Here is a 19,892-nt window from a genome sequence, read left to right as displayed (position 1 = left end):
GGAAAGAGGGACTGCATGCGGGCCAGGCAGGTGGGTGCCGCCTGGACGGGCTGGCTCTTGGAGACGAGGAGAGTCGACAAAATCAAGCCTGTGGCTGAGCGGGAGGGAGCCCCCCAGTTTCTCAGGGCTGTGATAGTATTGAGTGAGCTCTTCAGTGTGCATCTCTGTGACTCTCCCACCGGTTCCACATGCAGTTGCCCTGCAAGGGTGCTTCCTGAGGCTCAGGACAGCAAGCCACTTGCCCAGAGTCACCATCAAAGTCACCATCGGTTGAGGGCCAAGCTGGGCTTTGACTCTGACAGGCTGTTGGAGCCTGAGCTTCTCCCTCTGGTCCTTCCTGGCCCACCTCCGTCACCTTGCAGGACGAGCAGAGGGTGGCAGGGTTCTGAACCTTGAAAAGTCCCTTGAAGATGGGGACTGAGACACAATCATCGTTGTACACCCAACACTGAGGACAGGCCTAGCTCTAAAGCCCTGCGCTGCTTGTGGTATAGATGGGGGTCCGTTGTGGGTACAGGGCCCAGACAGAAGGTGATGGGGGGAGTGGTCCAGGTGAGGTATGCTGGGGGCACAAATTTAGGCAGTGGCCATGGGGCTGGGTAGATTCATGAGGCATTTGGGAAGCAGGACCTGCAGGGCAGAAGTGAGGAAGAGGAGGGTCATGGGACAGGTGCCCAGGTTTGGCGAGCCTTTCAGATAGGGGTGCCCAGCTTTGAGCTGAAGACACAGGACAGGGGACGAAAGAAGATGCACTGAGCTTGCATTTGAGCTACCTTGGGGACCACATGATGGGAGATGCTCAGAAGGCAGCTGCGTCTATAGGTCTGGAGTCAGAAGAGTGAGGAAGGAGGGAGGACGGAATGTGCGTGCCATCGTGGACGTGTGGGTGGGATGTCAAGTGGATGGGGTGTCACCAAGTGGATGGGTTTATGGAGACGTTAACCAACCAGCAGGACATGATGCTGGCGCATGGCCTCCCAGGCCGTGCCCTCACATGAAAGCACGTGCCTCCTTGCCCCGCCCAGCCCCAGGCTTCCAGCCTGCCTGATTGCTTGTAGGGCCTGAGACCAAGACAGCATGTGTGAGGTCTGACGACCCACGGGAGAGAGTGGTTCACATGCGCAGAGGCTGCGGCCTGGAGGGCCCATGAACTGAAGGGCAGCGCAGCTACACTGCAACAGCCCGGGCTGCGGGGCTGAGTGCACCCACGTGGTGGACGAAGAAGCCCTGCCCTTGGTTTATGGGCAAGTTCTCCATTTTGTGGGGTCTCTGATGACTTCTGGGGAGACCAGCGACTCATGTCCAATCAGGCAATGAAATCTCCAATTTGCAATGAAATCTCCAATTTGCAATGAAATAGTTTTAAGTCTCAAGAAAAGCAGTTCCCAGATTCAAGGAAGCTGGGCCCTGGGGGGTGTGGGAGCACCTACTCTGGGTGTGAGAAGTAGCTCCTGTGGGTCTCTGTGGCCACAGGCCCCAGCCCCCTGCCCACCTGGATGGGAGCCAGTGCTCACATTCCAGCCTCTCCCCTGGGACTCCAGGAGGAAGCCGGCCTCATTAGACACCAAGGGCGTTTCAATAGGCAGTGGGCTTGGCAGGGAGCGGCCAGTACAAGCAGCCGCAGACTTAAACAAACAGAGTCCATTTGGTAAACAGTTTTGTTGCCTCCTCCCTGGCCCACATGGTCAAGCAGGACACTGACCTTGCAGCTGCCTCTGCACCACGTGCTTGCGGGGACAGTCCAGGCAGGGAGACAGCCTAAGCAAAGGCCTGGAGACATGACCACAGGTCAAAGGGTGACACCAGCCTGGAGTCTCCCCTTTCATAACTCACAACTTCTGACACCACAGTTTGTTCAGCCTTGACCTTGCCAGGGCCAAGTTGCTGAAATTTTATATGTAGGTGGAGCGGAATACCTGTTAGAAGTTTTGGGGAAAAGACAAGATATTCTAAGGGGCTTCAGGTGGGACAGTGGAAGGAACAGGAACCTGCCAGGCATGTCACCGTGCACCTTCCCAGCTCCTCTGCCCTGAGAGGTGATGTCAGGCGTCGTAGGGGGAGTGTGGGAAGGAAAGGTTTGGATGTTTCTGGCTTTGGACGTCCTTACAGAGGCTGTAGGTGGAACAACCTTGACCCTGTAATATTCCTCGGTTGCCCACGGTCACTCTGCGAGTAAGAACAGGGCCAGACCTTGTTCTCAGGTGGTCAGACTCCACAGGGCGCTTCCCCACCACCCTTCATTGCTGAAGGCACCACAGGGAGAGGGACCTGTAGGCTCAGTAACCACTGGGCATAGTTTTGGTGTAATTAACACCTAGTCCTTACCATACTGACCCTGAAGCAACTTTCCCTGAACTGAGAAATGCTGTATTTCTTTTCTTCTTTTTTTGAGATCCAGTTTTTATTTTTGTAGATACATGCCTAGAAGTGGCATTGCTGGAACATAAGTTTCCAAATCGAGTTTTAATTTTTTGAGGAACGGTCATCCTGTTTTACATGGTGTCTGAAACGATTTACATTTCCACCAACAGGGAACAAAGATTTCCTTTCTTTCCACATTCTCACCGGTGCTTGTTTTACCTTGTCTTGTTAATGATGGTGTTTTAACAGGTGTCAGGAGACATCTGGTGGTTTGATTTGCATTTCGCTGATAGTGATGCTGAGCATCGTTTCACGTATCTGTTGGCCATTTGGATGTCTTCTTTCAAAAAATGTGTATTTATTTCCTCTGTCCATTTAAAGAATCTATTATTATTAATTAATTACTCAATTTATGGCTGCTTTGGGTCTTTGTTGCTGTGCATGGGCTTTCTCTGCTTGTGGCGAGTGGGGGCTACTCTTTGTTGTGGTGCACGGGCTTCTCATTGTGGTGGCTCCTCTTGTTGTGGAGTGCAGGCTGTAGGCACATGGGCTTCAGTAGTTGTGGCACACGGGCTTAGTTACTCTGCAGCATGTGGGATCTTCCTGGACCAGGGATGGAACCCATGTTCCCTGCATTGGCAGGAGGATTCTTAAGCACCGCACCACCAGGGAAATCCCTCCTCTGTCCATTTTTGAATCAGATTTTTTTGGAAGTATAGTTGATTTACAATATTGTGTTAATATTATTCCCTATGCTATACAGTAAATCCTTGTTGTTTATCTATTTTATATAGTCACGTGTATATTTTAATCCCGTACTCCTAATCCCGTACTCCCTTTCCCCTTTGGAAGCCATAAGTTTGTTTTCTATGTCTGTGAGTCTGTTTCTGTTTTGTAGATTCATTTGTATTATAAAAATGTTATATTTCCTTGTCAATCCCCTGCTCTCCACCCTCCCTCCCCTTTAACTATGCCCATATACACCACCTGTGGTGGGCAGAATTCTAAGAAGCCTCCAGTGACCTATGACCTTATCTAGTTCTCTCCCCTTGAGTGTGGATGGAGCCTGGGACTCTCATGGGACAGTCACCCCTGGGACTGGGTTATGTTACCTGGCAAGTTGATTTTAAGCAAGGGAGATTATTCTGGGTGAGCCTGACCTGATCAGTTGATCCCTTAAAAAGGACAGGGATCTTCTGAAAGAGGGGGCTTGGTGTGGGAGAGATGTGATGCGTGAGAGGCCTTGGGGGAGACCACATGACAAGGAATGTCAGGTGGCCCCTGGGTACTGAGTGGTCCCTGGGTAATAGCCTGTGAGAGGGGGTGACGGAGGGAGTTCAGTCTGACAACCGCAAGGAACCAAATTCTGCCAACCACCGTGTGAGCTTGAAAGAGGATCCTCAGCTCCAGAAAAGAACAAGGCCCAGCCTTGATTTCAGCCTCGTGAGGCACTGAGCAGATAACCCAGACTTCTGACCTTCAGGAACCGTGAGGAACTGTATTTGTGCTGTGTGTAAGTTGCTAAGTTTGTGGTAATTTGTTCCATAGCAATGGAAAAAGAATGTAGCACCCCTTCCTGATTTGGAGGAAGTTTTATTTTTCCTCCTTCAGTGTCTAACTGGCAGGAACACCAACGATCTTGCATGTCTGAAGTCTTGGTCGGTGTAGACCCAGAGTTTTGAAAGATGAAACAGGTGAGCCAACCGCTGTTTACACTTCCTGAAATGTTCTTCTCAGGTCTCCAGAGGTTCTGTTTTGAGGCTGAGGGAGAAACAGCAGGGATTTTAGGCAACACAAGGGGAGGTTAGATACCTTGGAAAATGGGGGAGAAAAATATATTCTGTTCTGCTAGTTGGAACATTATATTAAATTCAGAGCTAAAATTTTTAAGAAGGAAAGAGACAAATTGAAATGCCACTGGGAGCTGGCACCAGGCTGGTAATGGGCTGAAATCCATGTGTTGTAAAGGCTGGTTGTAGGATATGAGGATGTTTTCATCAGGGAAGAATCAACTTAGTGGGGGCATGACCATGATCTTCAGGTCATTGAACATGGTGCACAGGGAGACTGGATGGAAAATACTTTGGAGAGCAGCAAGCTCCCTATTTAAGAGGCTGAATCCCATAGGCTGGACAATAGCTTTCCAGAGAGAGAAGTTATGCTTCATATGGGAGGTTGGGTGAGATTGGTGGTTTAGTTACATCAGAACCACCTGGAGAGCTTTGAAATACAGAGTCACTGGGTGTGGGATGGAGTTTGGAAATCTGTATTTTCTTTTGAACCACTTTAACCAAACTATAGGCAGCATGTGGGTAACTGAAGGGATTATGAAAGAATCACTGGCAGATGCGTCTGGTTGAGGATTCTGCTTGTGCCCCGCAGATCCTAGCTGCCCTCGGAGTCCTGCAGGGGCATCTCCCTTCCTGACCCTCACCCGCCCCACTTGTTGGGGACCTGTTCTTCCCCACCTCCAGGAGGGTCCCAAAGGCATCCTCATGTTGGACCCCAAAACTTTGCCTTTGCTTCGCTTAAGATCCCCCCAAAGCAGATCCTGAGACATGAACTTGGGTACAGGTCATTTACTTGGGAGGTGGTCCCAGGAAGTACAGTGAGAGGGGAAGTGAAGCAGAGAAGGGATAAAAGCCAATAAAAATGTGCGATGAGAGAAGATGGAGGAGTGAGCAACTCATTCTGTGGTGAGAAGAGGGGGGATGGAGGGGAGGGAGAGAGACTAGCGGCAGCCTGAAAAAGGTGTCAAGAAACAGATTTTAATGCCCAGCTAAGTTTGAATTTTCATCTAGAGGTGATATAAGGCCAACAGAAGCTGTTCTTCCTTGGGAAGAGTGACAGAGCATGTCCTGCTCACTAAACGCCCACATCCCACCCCTGGAGTCACTCCATCCCCAGGTGGAGTCACTGATGTGTGCTCCCTGTCTCTCTCTTGTCTGTATGGCTGGAGAGAAAGGATGTGGAAATGATGGGCTGGAAAGATAGAGGTAGCTTTGGGGAGGGCCTGTCTAGCACTGGGCTGTGTCATGGGGGAGAAACAGACCCTTGTGTTGAGCCATTGTGATCCAAGGGCTTGCTTGTTACTGTAACTTAGCGTATTCTATGCTGACTAATACAAGAAGGCATTACAAAAGCAGTAAGCATGGATGTAGAATTCAATACCTTTCCTTCTTCACCATCCTCTGACATGGGCATTGAGATCCCAACTTTATAGATGTAGAACCGAAGAGCAGAAAAGTGAGGGGATTCACCGGATGTCAACACAGCTGGCAGGTGACTGAACAGGGCATCAAACCCAGCTCTGTCTGATTCCAAAGCTGTTTCATTTCATAGGATTCCGCAATGTCTGGCATGCACACCACTGGCAGAGCACAAGATAATTTTTGGTGACATGTGGATGAAAAAGTTAAGTTTTATATGTATAACTGAATCTCTATGCTATACACCTGAAACTAACACAACACTGTAAATCAACTATACTCCAATAAAATTTAAAAAGTTAAGTTTAATTCATTTTGAATTTATTTGAAGGCATATTGAAATGAGTATGTAAACTGTACATCAAACCAGTGATTTCATGGCTGTTATTTCTTAGGAGGAGGAGAAATTTTTCTCCAAAAGTGAGTTGGTTTAAAGTTAGAGAGAATAATTAAAAAATAGTAAAGGTAACTATTGAGAACCTACTGTATAGCACAGGGAACTCTACTCAGTGATCTGTGGTGATCTAAATGGGAAGGAAATCTAAAAAAGAGTGGATATATGTATACGTATAACTGATTCACTTTGCTGTACAGCAGAAACTAAGACAACATTGTAAAGCACCTCTACTCCAATTTTAAAAAAATGTAAAGGTATAGGTGGATCCAGCAAATGGTGATGATGGTTTGGAAGGATGAAGGGGACAGGCAGCCCTGGACTTCATTGTGTCGAGAGAGACCCAAGTTTGCTCTTCAGGAAAAGAACTGAGCTTGGTGCACAGGAAGGGGAGGCCTATGTACTTTCCCCTGACGCACACTCTGCCCAGGGGCATCTCAATGGATCACAAACACTCTCTCTTGGATAAAACACTAAAGGCTTTAAGTTTCTGGAAACCCAAGGTGTGTGAAAACAAGGAGAGGGAACAGGGGGAGCCCTTCATGGCTGCCTGTCTGACTCGAGAGCAGCCTCGATGAAGGCCCCTCAGCGTGGTTTTTCTCCTTGGCCAATACCAGACACTCTGTTCCCAGTTTTGATTCCTGGGGTAAAATGTTTCACATTTTAAAAACAGAAATATTTATTTTCTTTCCTCAATGTATATACTCAACTTCCAGGTCTCCTCCCCCCACAAGCCCCTGCTCCTGCTATGGAATGTTTAAGTTGCCCCTTTGGGGGAAACCCATCTCTGTTCCTGAAAACTTACCTGTAGCATGTTTCTGTGGCTTCCCTAATGAGCAAAGTGACACAGAAAAGGCACTTGTGTTCCTCGGAGGAGCCCATAGACCTGCCATTCAGAGACGGAGCTGAAAGAGCTGTTTCACGGGCCCAGCTGCCGCCCCGGCCAAGAGGGCTTTGTACCCTGAGCTCCGGACAAAGCTCTGTCCATCGGGGAGAGGGGCGGTGGGCGAGGAGACTCCAGCTCACGTTCTGCTCGTCCACTTTCAGCAGGGGAGTCGGGGCGGGGGGTGGGGCACTGTGCCTCTGTCGCCATTGGTCACCATTGCCCACCCCAGCCTGACCTTTGATGGCTAACATGGAAATGGACCTAGTTCATTACTTCCTTCTTTCAATTCTTCATTTGCTCACCAGATACCCTGTGATGGGCACCAGGCCAGGTCTGGGGGGTTCATTGGTGATGAGACAGATAAGACGCCTGCTGGGAGGGAGTTGACATCCTCTGGGGCAGGGGTGGGGGGGGCAGGTACCACATTCATAACAAAATTTTGGGACGTGATAAGGGCCACAGTGCCCACACCCTGCAGCATCTCTGGAGAAGAGAATTAGACTTACAAGCTGTAGAGAGAAAAGAAATCAGTTTCAACTGGTTTTTGGAAATGGGGAGGGCTGTGGAATGTGAAAAAATGAAACCAAAATGGGAAAAGTCAGAGGGAAATGCTCTTAACTTCCTTGTTCCCTAAAATAGGGGCAAAGGGGAATGGGACCTGATTTCTAAGCTTGGCTCTGCCCCTAAACAGGCTGGGTGGCTTCAGGCAAGTCATGAACCTCTCTGGGCCTCAGTTTCCTCATGGGACAAATAGGCTAATATAGTTGGATCTGCTGACCTCACAGGTTTGTTGGGGGAACAAAGGAGACAGAGCGATAGAGTGAGTGACCGTGCTGGGTCACATGTGGAAGGGATGGTTACATCATCATCGCTGAAGATTGTGACAACGTGGGTTAGATCAGCTGTGCCCGGAAATCACTTTTTAAAAAATATCTGTACATTTCCACAGATCAACTGGTTTGCAAGGCAGAAATAGAGACAGATGTAGAGAACAAACACATGGACACCAAGGGGAAGGTTGGGGGGGGGGTTGGGGCTGGGGTGGGATGAATTGGGAGATTGGGATTGCCATATATACATTACTAATAAGAAAAAAAATAGCAAATTGTACACTTTAAATATAAAAGTCTCTTGTATGTCAATTGTATCTCAATAAAAGTTCTTAAAAAAGAATCAGTTCCATTCCTGGGTACCTTGAACAGATTAATATTGGGCTGGGAGAGCATAAAATCTGTTGCTTTTGAGAGGAGATCTGGAGTTTTCTCTTGGATAACAGAGGGACAAATGGGGGGAATAATTTTTCTTTTTGGCTTTTTAAAAAAAATTGACACCACATGCATATGGAGAAGGGCACCAAACCTAAGTGTCTACTCATCAGTGAATTTTTCCAAAGTGCTCCACCCATATGTGACAACTACAGAACAAGAAACGGAACATCACCAGTGCCCCCAAAGCCCCCTACCCTCCTGAACCTCCAAAGGTAACCACACAGACGTGTAACACATCTTAACTTTACAGTGTGTAGACTAGTTTTCCCTGGTTGTGAACTTACCAGTAGAATCACGGAGTAGGTCATCTTTGGTGTCTAGCTTCTTTGGTCAAAATTGTATTTGTGGTATCTTTTCACATTGTTGCATTTAGTTGAGTTCCAATCATTTCCTTTGCTGGGTAGCATCTTAGAGTCTAAGTAGACCACACTTTCTATGTGTATTCTTTATATGTTCCATATATGCTCTTTCGCTGTGTGTCAGGTTGTTGTTGTTTACTATTACACATAAAGCTGCTATGAATACTAAAAAAAAAAATCTATACATTTCCTTTTGTTGACATATAATTTATATAGAGCGAAGTCACAGGTCTTAAGTATTAGTGATTATACACCCCCCGCCCTGAAAGATGATCATCCTTCCATCCCTCAATCTCCACTTCCATCTTCTCATCGACTCCTCAACACAGCTCCAGTGAGGCAGGCAAGCCAAGAGCTACCATTCTTTTGTCATCTTGCATGGCAACCAGCTGAGGCTCACAGAGGCTAAATCACCAGCTCCAGGTCACACAGCTGGTGAGCGGCAGAAGTGAATTTGAACCTGGGTCTCTCAGATGGCCAAGCCCATGCTCTCTCTATTCTAGCCCATCAACTACTGGACCCAGATGCAATGGGGGGACCCTTCCTGGTTATATACTTTACTTACAAGCCTTTATTTTTGCCTCTTCTGTGCAGACCCTGGGCTGGGCCCGGATGCAGTGATACATCAGTCAGACACTTAACCACTCATAGATGAGACAGACAGTGCACAGAAGCACAGGGAGGGGGTCCGAACCCAGGGGAGCTAGGGGTGCTGTGGGCATGGAGAAGGCCCCTCCAGTAAGCTTCACCCATGCAAGCAGGGTGGCTGAGAACATCAGCCTGGGGCCCTTTCCCGGCAGTGACAATTAGCTGAACGTTAGACAAGTTACTTCAAAACTCTATTTTTCAGTTCCTCATCTGGGAAGCGGGGGTAATAATATTGGTTGCCTCACAGGGTTGTCAAGGGAATTCAATGAGATGGTTCATATAAGTCTGCTCCTCCAATCAACCCTGGCAGGTAGGCACTGGTAGGGCCTCCAGTTTCCAGAGGAGGGATCTGAGGCACAGAGAGGGGAAGTAACCCCCCCACAGCCACACAGGTAGTAAGGAGCAAACCAAGCTCATCTGGCTCCTAAGTCTGAGCTCTCAACCCTCTTCCCTACTGCGCCTCACATACTAAGGGCTCGGGTACATGTTCACTCCACATGACCCTGAAAGATTGTTGGGCAGAGAGTGATGGGGAAGAAAGGGCATTCTAGGCGGATGGTCCTGCATGTACAAAGGCTTCAGGAGAACTCAGAATCCCGGCACAGCTGGAGAGCAGGGTGTGGGCGGAGAGGCAGCAGACAGCCTCTGCTGGAGACTGGGAGACTGAGGTTGGATTTGTAGGTGGGAGAGGAATGTGGGTGTGGGATGAGGGTGCGGGGTGGGGGTGGGGCGGGCGCGGGGCATTGGACGCAGGTTTCCCTGGGCTTGGAGTGGCAGCTTCGGGCCAGTGCAGGCTCCCGGCGGGCCCTGGAGGAGCCACCCTCCACCCACCTGAGACTTCCTGGATTCCAGCGGCAGCTTCTGCAGGCAAAGGAGCCCTTGTGGTCAGAGGGGCCTCTGGAGCCCAGGCCGGGCGGCTCCCTCCCTCCCTGGCACACACACCTCTATTCAGCCCGGCCCCGCCCCCCACGAGGGCCGACCCCATGTCAGTGGGGGCCGCCTGGGCGGGCAGCGAGCTTGATAAGACCTGGCCCCCACTGGCCCCCACGACTGTTGCTACTGCCCGCGCTACCAGAGCCATGAGGGTACCCTGTGGGCCCTGCCTCGCGCTCTGCGGCCTGCTGCTGCTCCAGGCCCCACGCACACCTGGCCTCGCCCCCCTGCCCAGAGGTGAGGGGGCCCGTGTAAGGCGGGGGACACTGGGCACTGAGACAGACAGAGGCTAAATGGGATCCAGGATGGGGAGGGGGCAGGGAGGCTGGAGTGGCCTGCAGGCTGACCCAGGGGCAGACAGAGATGGTGCGCTTCACAAGGGCCAGGGCAGGGGGACCCTGTCTGTTCTGTCTGGGGACATGAATGGGTTTCTCTGAGCCTCTCTCTGGGCTTTGCAGCTCCCAGGCTGTCCTCAGGGACCATGCAAACTGCAGAGCCCTCAGGCTTCTGGGTCACTGCTGGCAGAAGCTACCCAGAGAGCCTGCTGATATGTGGGGCTGCACCAGGCCTAGCGTTGAGCTCAGGGCTCCCCGATGGATGCGGATCTGGGGGGGCCAAGATGACATTCCCCCTTCTACCAGCCCTGCCAGCACCTTCCGGATTGGGGTCCCCATGAGCTGTGCCTGTCTGAGTTCCAGCGTTGGGCACAGAATCCTAGAATGCTTGACTTCTCCTGTACAGATGGGGAAGCTGAGGCCAGAGAGGGGAGGGCCCGTCTAAAACCACAGAGCGAGAAAGCCTCAGAGCCTCCTGGCTCCTGATCCACTGCCCATGGTGTGGCCAATTCCCTCTCTCTCTCTGGGCCTCAGTTTGCCCATTTGTAGCCTCAGCTAGTGGGGACCAGGGAGCCAACTGCAAGGTGATTTCTGAGGTCCCTTGAGGACCTCTGATGCCCGGGCTTGGGGCACTGTGGCTGGGGGTTGGGACAGTCCCGCAGCCTTTCCTGATTCTTCTTCCTGCATCTCTGCTTGGGAGCGGCTCAGACTCCGTGTGGGATCGATGGGGCGGGCCTTGGTACTAAGTCTCACCAGCCTTCAGATCCAGGCCGGTGATAACATCAGGCATTAGGCCTATTCTTCCCTCCAGACAGATGAGAAACGTGAAGCTTCAAAGGTGCAATGATCCGTCCAGGGCCACAGAGTGGCTGTGCTGGGATTCGGACCCCCATCTACTTCACTCAGGCTCTGGGTACCATCCAGCATATGGTGCTGCCTCCCAGGCTGTCTGGGAAGACATCACTCCTTGGTGGGGGGGTGTCTTGGGGGCCCACTTGGTCAGGCTGCCAAGGAGGCCACTAGGAACTCCTGCCTTTTTTCTTGCTCTTAGATAGCAGCTGGCAGATTGAGGCAAACTCGGTCCACTTTGCTGATTCTCTTTGATGCTCAGATGAGAGGCCACGTTGACGGGTGCTGTTGTTGGCCTTTGAGGCTGTGCCCACCCAAGGGCCCACCCTCAGGGCCCTCCTGCTGAGCCAGGGGAAAGAGCTGCCCCTTGTCTGCGGCAGCCACTCTGGGCTGAATCCTGAGACGTGAAGGCTGTCTTCTCCTTTGCTGCCCCCTGAACACCCTGTGTGCCCAGTCCTGTGCTGGCATCCTATACGCACTTTTGCTTGTCCTCAAAGGATCGTGTAAGGAAGGGATCACCTGCTCATTGTATAGAAAGGAAACTGAGGCTCAGAGAGATGAAGGCACCATTCAAGCCTCTGTTTTTCCCAAGGGCTGGGCTGGGGGGCCTCTGGCAAGTTACTGGCTTGGGTGTCCCCACCCTGATGTTAGGACCCAGACAGCCTGGGTCACTTCTGGTCTATTCTGCCTGACACCTCAGGTCCAGACCTACGTAGCCCCTGGTGCTCTGCTCCTTTGCCTTGAGTGTCTCTGGTCCATCCTCCTGACCTCTGCCCCCTCCCAGGGCACATCTGCCGGACCCGGCCCGTAGACCTGGTGTTCGTCGTTGACAGCTCACGCAGCGTGCGGCCCGTGGAGTTCCAGAAGGTGAAGGTGTTCCTGTCCCAGGTCATCGAGTCGCTGGACGTGGGGCCCAATGCCACCCGCGTGGGTGTGGTCAACTACGCCAGCTCCGTGAAGCAGGAGTTCCCGCTGCGGGCCCACGGCTCCAAGGCTGCACTGCTGCAAGCCGTGCACCGCATCCAGCCGCTGTCCACGGGCACCATGACAGGTCTGGCCATCCAGTTCGCCATCACCAAGGCCTTCAGCGATGCCGAGGGTGGTCGCCCCAGGTCGCCCGACATCAGCAAGGTAGGGACTCCAGGGAATGTGGCAGCATGTGACAGGGAAGAGTGGCAGCTGGGTTTTCAGTGCCAGGAGCCCAAGCCTCCGGTGGGGAAGAGATTGTGCAAGGCCGCTCCCCAGGGGGCCCAGAGTCATGATATTAAAAATAGTGCTGCCCCTGTGGTCTTCTTACCATGCATTGTCTCACCACACCCCCTTTATCCAGGTGAAGGAACGGGGGCTCAGGAAGGTGAGCTGTGACTCGTAGAGCTGCATTTCTAACCCAGGCCCGTCAGGTCACCAAGACAGGGAGTCAGGGACTGGGGCCAGGGCTGGGGACCCAGGAATCAGAAGCAGACTGAGTCAGAAGAGGAAAAGCAGCTAAGGGGGCTGGATGCCGAGTCCCAGACTCCAGCAGAGCTGTCAGGACCTGACGTCAGGGCAGGCTCAAGCAGGGAGTGACAAGGGCCAGACTCAGCACCAGGTCGCCTCCTGTTGCTCTTTCTGGGGTATAGCACACAGAGGCCTTGTGGGAAGGGAGGTGTTTTCCTCTTAGGAAAGGGCAAGTAGTATCTTGGGGGATGGAGGGAGAAAAGGCAGCATCTTCCTTCATTCCCTGAGCCTCAATGTGGGAACAGCCTCCCTCCCAGGGCGTACAGGAGAAAAATGGCCTGGCGGGAGGAAACACTGTCATTCTGTAGCCTCTGCCTCCCTCCGGTGGCCAAAGGGTAGAACTGCGTGGTGTTGAGCACAGGGTTGGCCAGGCTGTCCGAGGCCCTCGTTTGACAGGTGAGACGTGGCCCTGCCCTCAGGCGGCCACAGAGCTGCCTGCCTGAGGGCAGAGACACCCAGAGGCCCTAGTCAGATGGGAGAACACCTCAGCCACGTCTCTCAGTCAGAGAAAACCTGCTTCCTCGTCCTCTATCCAGGTTCTTTTCCCTAGACCAAAACCCCGGTGTGGGTGGGGGGTCAGATCCACCTGCTGCCAACTAGCTGTGTCACCCCGGCTAGCCACTCCGCCCCTCCGGATCAATCTCCTCTTATGCCAACCGTCCCCGGGGGTTTCCTGGAGGGCCGCGCGGCCCACCCAGCGCGGGGAGGGAGGCCGGGTCCGCACACGCGCCCCGCGTGTGTATCGCAGGTGGTCATCGTGGTGACAGACGGGAGGCCCCAGGACAGCGTGCGGGACGTGTCCGCGCGGGCCCGGGCCAGCGGCATCGAGCTGTTCGCCATCGGCGTAGGCCGCGTGGACAAGGGCACGCTGCAGCAGATCGCCAGCGAGCCGCAGGACGAGCACGTCGACTACGTGGAGAGCTACAGCGTCATCGAGAAGCTGTCCAAGAAGTTCCAGGAGGCCTTCTGCTGTGCGCGGGGCAGGGGAGGGACCACGCCGGAGTGGCGCTGGGGGAGGGAGGTGGAGGGGGCGGGGACCGGTGTCTGGGCGGGGCCAGGAAAGGGGCGGAGCTGAGAGGGGCGGCGTGGGGGCGGGGCCTGGGCAGGGAGGGGGCCTATACGCGGCAGGGACTGAGGTAGAGCCAACATCGGGGCGGGGCCAGGGCTCCGGGCCGCCAGATCTGGAGGCTGTCCCTGGCCTGGGGTTAAGGGAGCTGGGGAGAGGCGACACCAGGAAGAACGCTTTTTGTGGTAGAGTCTGGCAGGGACCAAGGAGGGGCCGGACCCCAGTAAGGGGAGGGCCTAAAAAAACCTGTGCTATTTGGATGCGGGGTGTGTGTGTGTGTGTGTGTGAGGTGTATGCGCCAGAGTCTTCTGCGATGTGGGAGGGCTTGAGGGGTCTGGGCACTGGGCAGGAGAATGTTCAGAGTCTTTTGCGGGGGGTGGGGTAGGGGAGTGAGAAGGGAAACAGTGCAAGGATTCTTCTCCATTTGTAAAAATGGGTCTAGGAAAACAGACAAACAAAAAAACCGAAAGATGGATCTAGGAAGAGCATGCATCTGAGACTTCGAGGAAACAATGCGCAGCACACTGCCCCCTCTGTAGTATTTAACAAAGATTTCTTGAGCTGTGTTCACTGCTGCAGGTGTTGCTCCAGACACTTGGAACACAGCAGTGAACAAAGGGGACTGAAGGCCCCGCCCCTGTGGCTTGTACCTTTTTAACGGGAAGTTTTAGTTTATTACCAGCAATATCAGCTTCTCCGGGGATGTCAGTCCCGCTGCAATGATTCTGGCCCTGGGCTGAGGGCCTGGGACCCCACTCAGTTGGGGGCCTCAGTTTCCCTGAGTGTGTGAGGGACCATCTTTGCTGAGATGTCCAAGTCCCCATGACCATGAGATGCTGAGTCTCTTCTTGTCACCACAGTGGTGTCAGACTTGTGTGCCACGGGCGACCACGACTGTGAGCAGGTGTGCCTCAGCTCCCCAGGCTCCTACACCTGTGCCTGCCGCGAGGGCTTCACCCTGAACAGTGATGGCAAGACCTGCAATGGTCAGTGGGCTGGACACAGGCAAGCCTGGAGAGGGTGGCGGGGAGAGGATGGGGCCTTGGCCACTCCCCAGGAAGCCCACCCAAGCCTCCCTGCACTTTGCCTCTAGACCAATCTGCAGTAGATGCCTTCTAGAGTCTGATGTCTGCAGAAGTTCTCTTCTCACTGCTGTCCCTCTTTCTGTCACAGTGGGTGGTGGGTTTAGTATGGTGGAAGGAGTTACATGGTCTTGAGTTCACATCTTGGTGCCGCTACTTCTGAGCTGTGTGATTTAATAGCTTTTAGAGCTTCAGGTTTCAATGTTGTAAAATGGGGGCCAGGAACTTAGGCTTCACAGATGGTGTTTTGAGGACCAAATGGGATGCTCCTCTGTACAGATCTTGGGTGTGGTGGGTACCCTGCCAGTGGCTGTCCTTAAGCATTACCTCCTGCCTTCCTACCCTCCCCAGTCTGCAATGGTGGTGGTGGCAGTTCAGCTACTGATCTGGTTTTCCTCATTGATGGATCCAAGAGTGTGAGGCCGGAGAACTTCGAGCTGGTGAAGAAGTTCATCAACCAGATCGTGGACACACTGAACGTGTCAGACAAGCTGGCCCAAGTGGGGCTGGTGCAGTACTCAAGCTCTGTGCGCCAGGAGTTCCCACTGGGCCGCTTCCACACCAAGAAGGACATCAAGGCAGCCGTGCGGAACATGTCCTACATGGAGAAGGGCACCATGACCGGGGCTGCCCTCAAGTACCTCATTGACAATTCCTTCAGTGTGTCCAGTGGGGCCAGGCCTGGTGCCCAGAAGGTGGGCATTGTCTTCACTGATGGCCGGAGCCAGGACTACATTAATGATGCTGCCAAGAAAGCCAAGGACCTTGGTAGGTGCTGCCTGGACCCTGAACACCACCAATGGCCAGGGGTACACATGGAATAATTCAACTATAGTTTATCTTATGTCTGTTCTATCAATGCCCTAAACCCGGGTTCAATGTTAATGAGGAGGGATTGGTTTGTTCAACTCTTTCTTATGCTGATGAGAAAATTGAGGTCCCAGGAGAGTAACTGCCTTGTTTTGATGGTGCTTTGGTAGGTGGGGCTTGAAATTTTTCCAGTTGAATGTTCCTAAGAACACACCAACTGTTGGTTGGCAACCCCACTTTGGGACAAGCCTGAGTTTTATCACCTGTTAAATGAGAATAATAATAACAACCAGAGGGATGGTTATGAGGGTTACATGAGATTACAAAGTTCCCAGTACAGGGAGTCAGTACAAGTCTGATGTATGGTAGAACCTGGGGAAATGTTGATTTCCTCAATCATTGTGCCTGCAATTCCAGCATCTGCCACCAGGAGGTGTCTGGTGTTGATTGCCTGGGAATTTCTCAAGAGGCTCAGCCATGGCTGCCTGTCCCCATGGCCACCGCTGCTCATCCTGTTCTTCTTGGCAGGCTTTAGGATGTTTGCCGTGGGTGTGGGCAATGCTGTGGAGGATGAGCTGAGGGAAATCGCCTCGGAGCCTGTGGCAGAGCACTATTTCTACACGGCTGACTTCAAGACCATCAACCAGATTGGCAAGAAGTTGCAGAGGAAGATCTGCGTGGGTGAGTGAGGCCAGAAAGGGCATTGATGGGAGGGGCAGGTGGGGCTCTGGTCAGGGTGTGTGTGTGTGTGTGTGTGTGACTATTCTGGACTGGATGTGGGTGGGGAAAATGGGAGCTGGGGTGGCACCATGAGTTGGCAGAATCAGGAGGAAGGCTGGCCAGTCAGACTTTTACAACCAGCACATGTATATTGAATGCTTTTTTGCATGTGGCACTGTTCTCAGTGCTCTCCAAATATGAAATCATTTAATCCTATTTGCTAGGAATATTGTTATCCCCATTTTACAGACAGGAAAACAAAGGTCAGAAGGGTGGACCAACTTAATAACTGGAAGAGCCAAGATTTGAACCCTGCTACCTCCCCTGATCCTCCCTAGTGACCTTGCCAGCTGGTTCCCAGTGGTAAAGAGTATGGATTCCAGACCGAGACATGCCTGGGTTTGCATGTTTGTTCTGACACTAACTACCTGTTGGCTGTGGGCAAGTTGTTTTCCTTCTCAAGCTCTTCATTTGTAAAGTGGAAATTCAACCCCAAAGAGTTGGGGTGAGGAGTCACCAAGATGACCTAGAGACCCCTGACAACACTGTCCTGCGCATAATAGGTGACCAGCTAGGGATGCCAGTATTGGAGTTCTTTATGAGGGCTTTGAGTGATCGGGAAGACACTCAGGGGCTGCCCCCTCCATCATTCCTAGGAGCTCTGTCTTAAGAATTTCACATGGCGCCCTGCCTTCTTGCATCTCCTAGGCCCCACTCTCCCCCAAGACACCCTAGTCTTAGCCCTGGGCAGTGACTAACCGTCTCCATGGCAGGCAGCCACTCACCATCCTCTTTCTCGTTCCCCACTTCCTTCCACCCCAGAGGAAGACCCGTGTGCCTGCGAGTCCATTGTGAAATTCCAGACCAAAGTGGAGGGGCTGCTGCAGGCCCTGACCAGGAAGCATATCCTTTCCCAGAGGCCGCTGCGGGGAGGGGGAGGGGCGGGGAGGGCCCTGTGGAGAGAGGTGAGAGCTGTGCCCCTTGCGTGGAGGGATCGGGGCAGGCTCCTCCTTGCCTGCCTCCTGCTGAAGACGGGCTGGATCCTGGCCAGGTAGCCTGGCTCTGGCTTTGGTACTGACCCTGCTAGAGCAGAGGCAGAAAGCAAGATCTAGACTGGACGCACACAGAGTCCTGGACATGCTCAGGAAAGCATGGTGCCCATGGACTCCCATTGCTCAGGCTCTGGGTGACCTGACTCCCACTGGTCTCCGCTCAGATGGGGCTGGACCCTGCACAGCTCCCGTGGCTCAGGCAGGACTAGGTGGGGGACCCAGCAGGCCTAAACCTACACTGGGCAGTGCTGGGCTCACTGTAACTGCCTGATGGTTTTTGGAAGGCACCATTCTGAGGGCTGTGGATGGATAAGTTTTGACCTTGGGGAGAACACACGCTATAGAGGGGATGAGAGAAAGTCCTGGAAGGAGGGTCCTGAGTGCAGGTGCTACCCTGTCACTGTCCTGCTCTGGCCAGCCTGCACCTCTCCTTAACTCCCAGTCCACTGGAAGCAGTGAGTAAGCGTCTGGCCATCCTGGAGAACAGAATCGTCTAAGGCCACCTGTCTTCTGCAGCCTCTCCATGTCCCCACCCCAAGCGCAGCTCACAGAGCCCTGTGTGTGTCCCCTAGACCCCGAGTTTAGTCTAGCTTTGCCATTCCAGTGAGCGGGGCTTGGGAGGGGCGGGGCCCTGGGACAGCACCGGGTCTCTTCCTCTCCCACCCTGTGAGCCTGGGGGGAGTGCATGTTTGAATGTGCATTCTGGGAGTGTGTGCATGTTTGGAAGCACGTGTGTGTGTGTGTGCACGTGTGCACACACCTGAAGGCAGGTGTGTGTCTTGGAGCATGAGTGAGAACACAGGCGTGAGTGTGGGAGGAACTGCGTTTGCATTTTTCTAATCAAAAGCTTAATATATTCCTATTTTTTTAGTTCACCCTTTCTTGACTGTGAGTGCTGTGAAACTCTTTTCTGATTTCTCTATCCCCTTTTGAAAAACTATTAAATGTGATTTAACTTAAGCACTGAATGGGGCCAGCGGCAGCGTGGTTATTTGGGGAGCAGGAGGAAGGACTGTGAGGATGGCAGGTGACGGGGATGGTCTCAGGATGGCAACAGCAGTAGTAACAGGGATGACTGCCACTGCTCCCACAAGGGTTCATGTTTGTCCTGCCTTTTCAGTTACAAATTCATTGATGAGATCTCATTTCATCCTCCCAGCAAGCAACCTTACCTGGAACAGATCTGAGTCATCCCCAGTTTAGAGATGGGAAAGCTAAGATGACTTGCTCGCCAGTGGGTCAGTCAGAGAGATGGGGCTTGAATCCAGGACTGAGAGATACCAAAAGAAAAAGGCACCAGATAGGACCATCCATCATTCATTCATTCATTCTTTCGTGCGGACAATAAACACAGAGCACGTGCCCTATGTTAAGCGGTGTGGAGATCGTGGCCTGTGGGATAGACACGGTCCCATCTCTTAAGAGGTTTTAGTTGAGCAGGGCGCCCTGTCACCCTCACCCCAGCTGGAGGAAAAGAGAGAGGGTTTAGGTTGTATCAGGAGCCCCTGGGCTGAGTGTGTGTGTGCATGCATGGTGAGGCTGGTGAGGGGCAGGGTCCCAGCCCAAGCCTGGGCTGGCCCTCCGCCCCCTGCCCGGCCCCTCTTCCCCTTGGAGTCCCCTCTGTTGCTTCCTGGTGTGTCAGCAGCCTCAGCCCCACCCCCAACACAGACAGCTGCAGCCCCCTTCTCAGGGACAGTGCAAAGACAGTCTTGGACCCCCATGTCCCCCTGGGACCCTGTCCCAGGCGCCTCTAGAGTTTCAATCCTGCACCTCGCAGAGGGGGAGCTTGGGTGATTTTCGGAACCCATTCTTGTTTAATGGAGTGTTTTTAGCGTAAGTAGATTCACACTTGAGAGCATGTAAAAGGCTTTTATAGGAAGCCCAGACCATCCTGAAAGATCTTCCTTAGAGGCAGTTCAACAAGGTAGAATAACACTACCAGCAACACCCAACAACCTGGGTGTTGGTAAAACAGCACAACCTCATAAGAGCAACGTAAAAGACATACAACTGTGCACAGCTTTCACCCAGCCCTTTCTCTGTGCCAGGCCCTGGACCAGGGGTTTTTCTGCTGTCCAAAGAGGCACCTTGTCACTGCCTCTGTGGCAATTGCTCAGCCCACACTTCCTATCTTCTGAGATTATCCACACTACCCGCCCCCCCCCCCCCCCCACTGGGGCAGGGTGGCAGGGCCATGTGGATGCAGGGTAGCCCTGCTTCCTGGACTCAGCTGATTGGTTAAATGGGATCACATGACCTAAGTTGGGCCAATCAGTGTCTCTCTTCTGGGAATTTGGACCTGAGGACCCTAGGTACCTGGCTGCTGGTGCTGGAGCGGGGAGGTCTCTCTCTTCTTCCAGGTGTGCTGATGGCTTTCTAGTCCAAGGCTGTTTCTGTGACTTATTGCTGTGTAACAAACCACT

General features: G+C 52.8%; 1 protein-coding gene across 1 annotated transcript; it reads left to right on the top strand.

Moving 5' to 3' along the window:
• Positions 1 to 10,163: 10,163 nt before the first annotated feature.
• Positions 10,164 to 17,966, top strand: MATN1 (matrilin 1). Its single transcript, XM_057749877.1, has 8 exons — positions 10,164 to 10,295; positions 12,027 to 12,373; positions 13,488 to 13,710; positions 14,666 to 14,791; positions 15,239 to 15,655; positions 16,226 to 16,378; positions 17,240 to 17,320; positions 17,917 to 17,966. Exons 1-8 carry the CDS (start codon positions 10,205 to 10,207, stop codon positions 17,964 to 17,966), a joined length of 1,488 nt encoding a protein of 495 aa, XP_057605860.1. The 5' UTR covers positions 10,164 to 10,204.
• Positions 17,967 to 19,892: the final 1,926 nt, after the last annotated feature.

The sequence above is a fragment of the Hippopotamus amphibius genome, chromosome 1 (genome assembly GCF_030028045.1).
Source record: "Hippopotamus amphibius kiboko isolate mHipAmp2 chromosome 1, mHipAmp2.hap2, whole genome shotgun sequence".
Taxonomy (NCBI): Eukaryota; Metazoa; Chordata; class Mammalia; order Artiodactyla; family Hippopotamidae; genus Hippopotamus; species Hippopotamus amphibius.
Note: the sequence above shows the minus strand (reverse complement) of the source record. Positions and strands in the feature narration are given on the sequence as shown.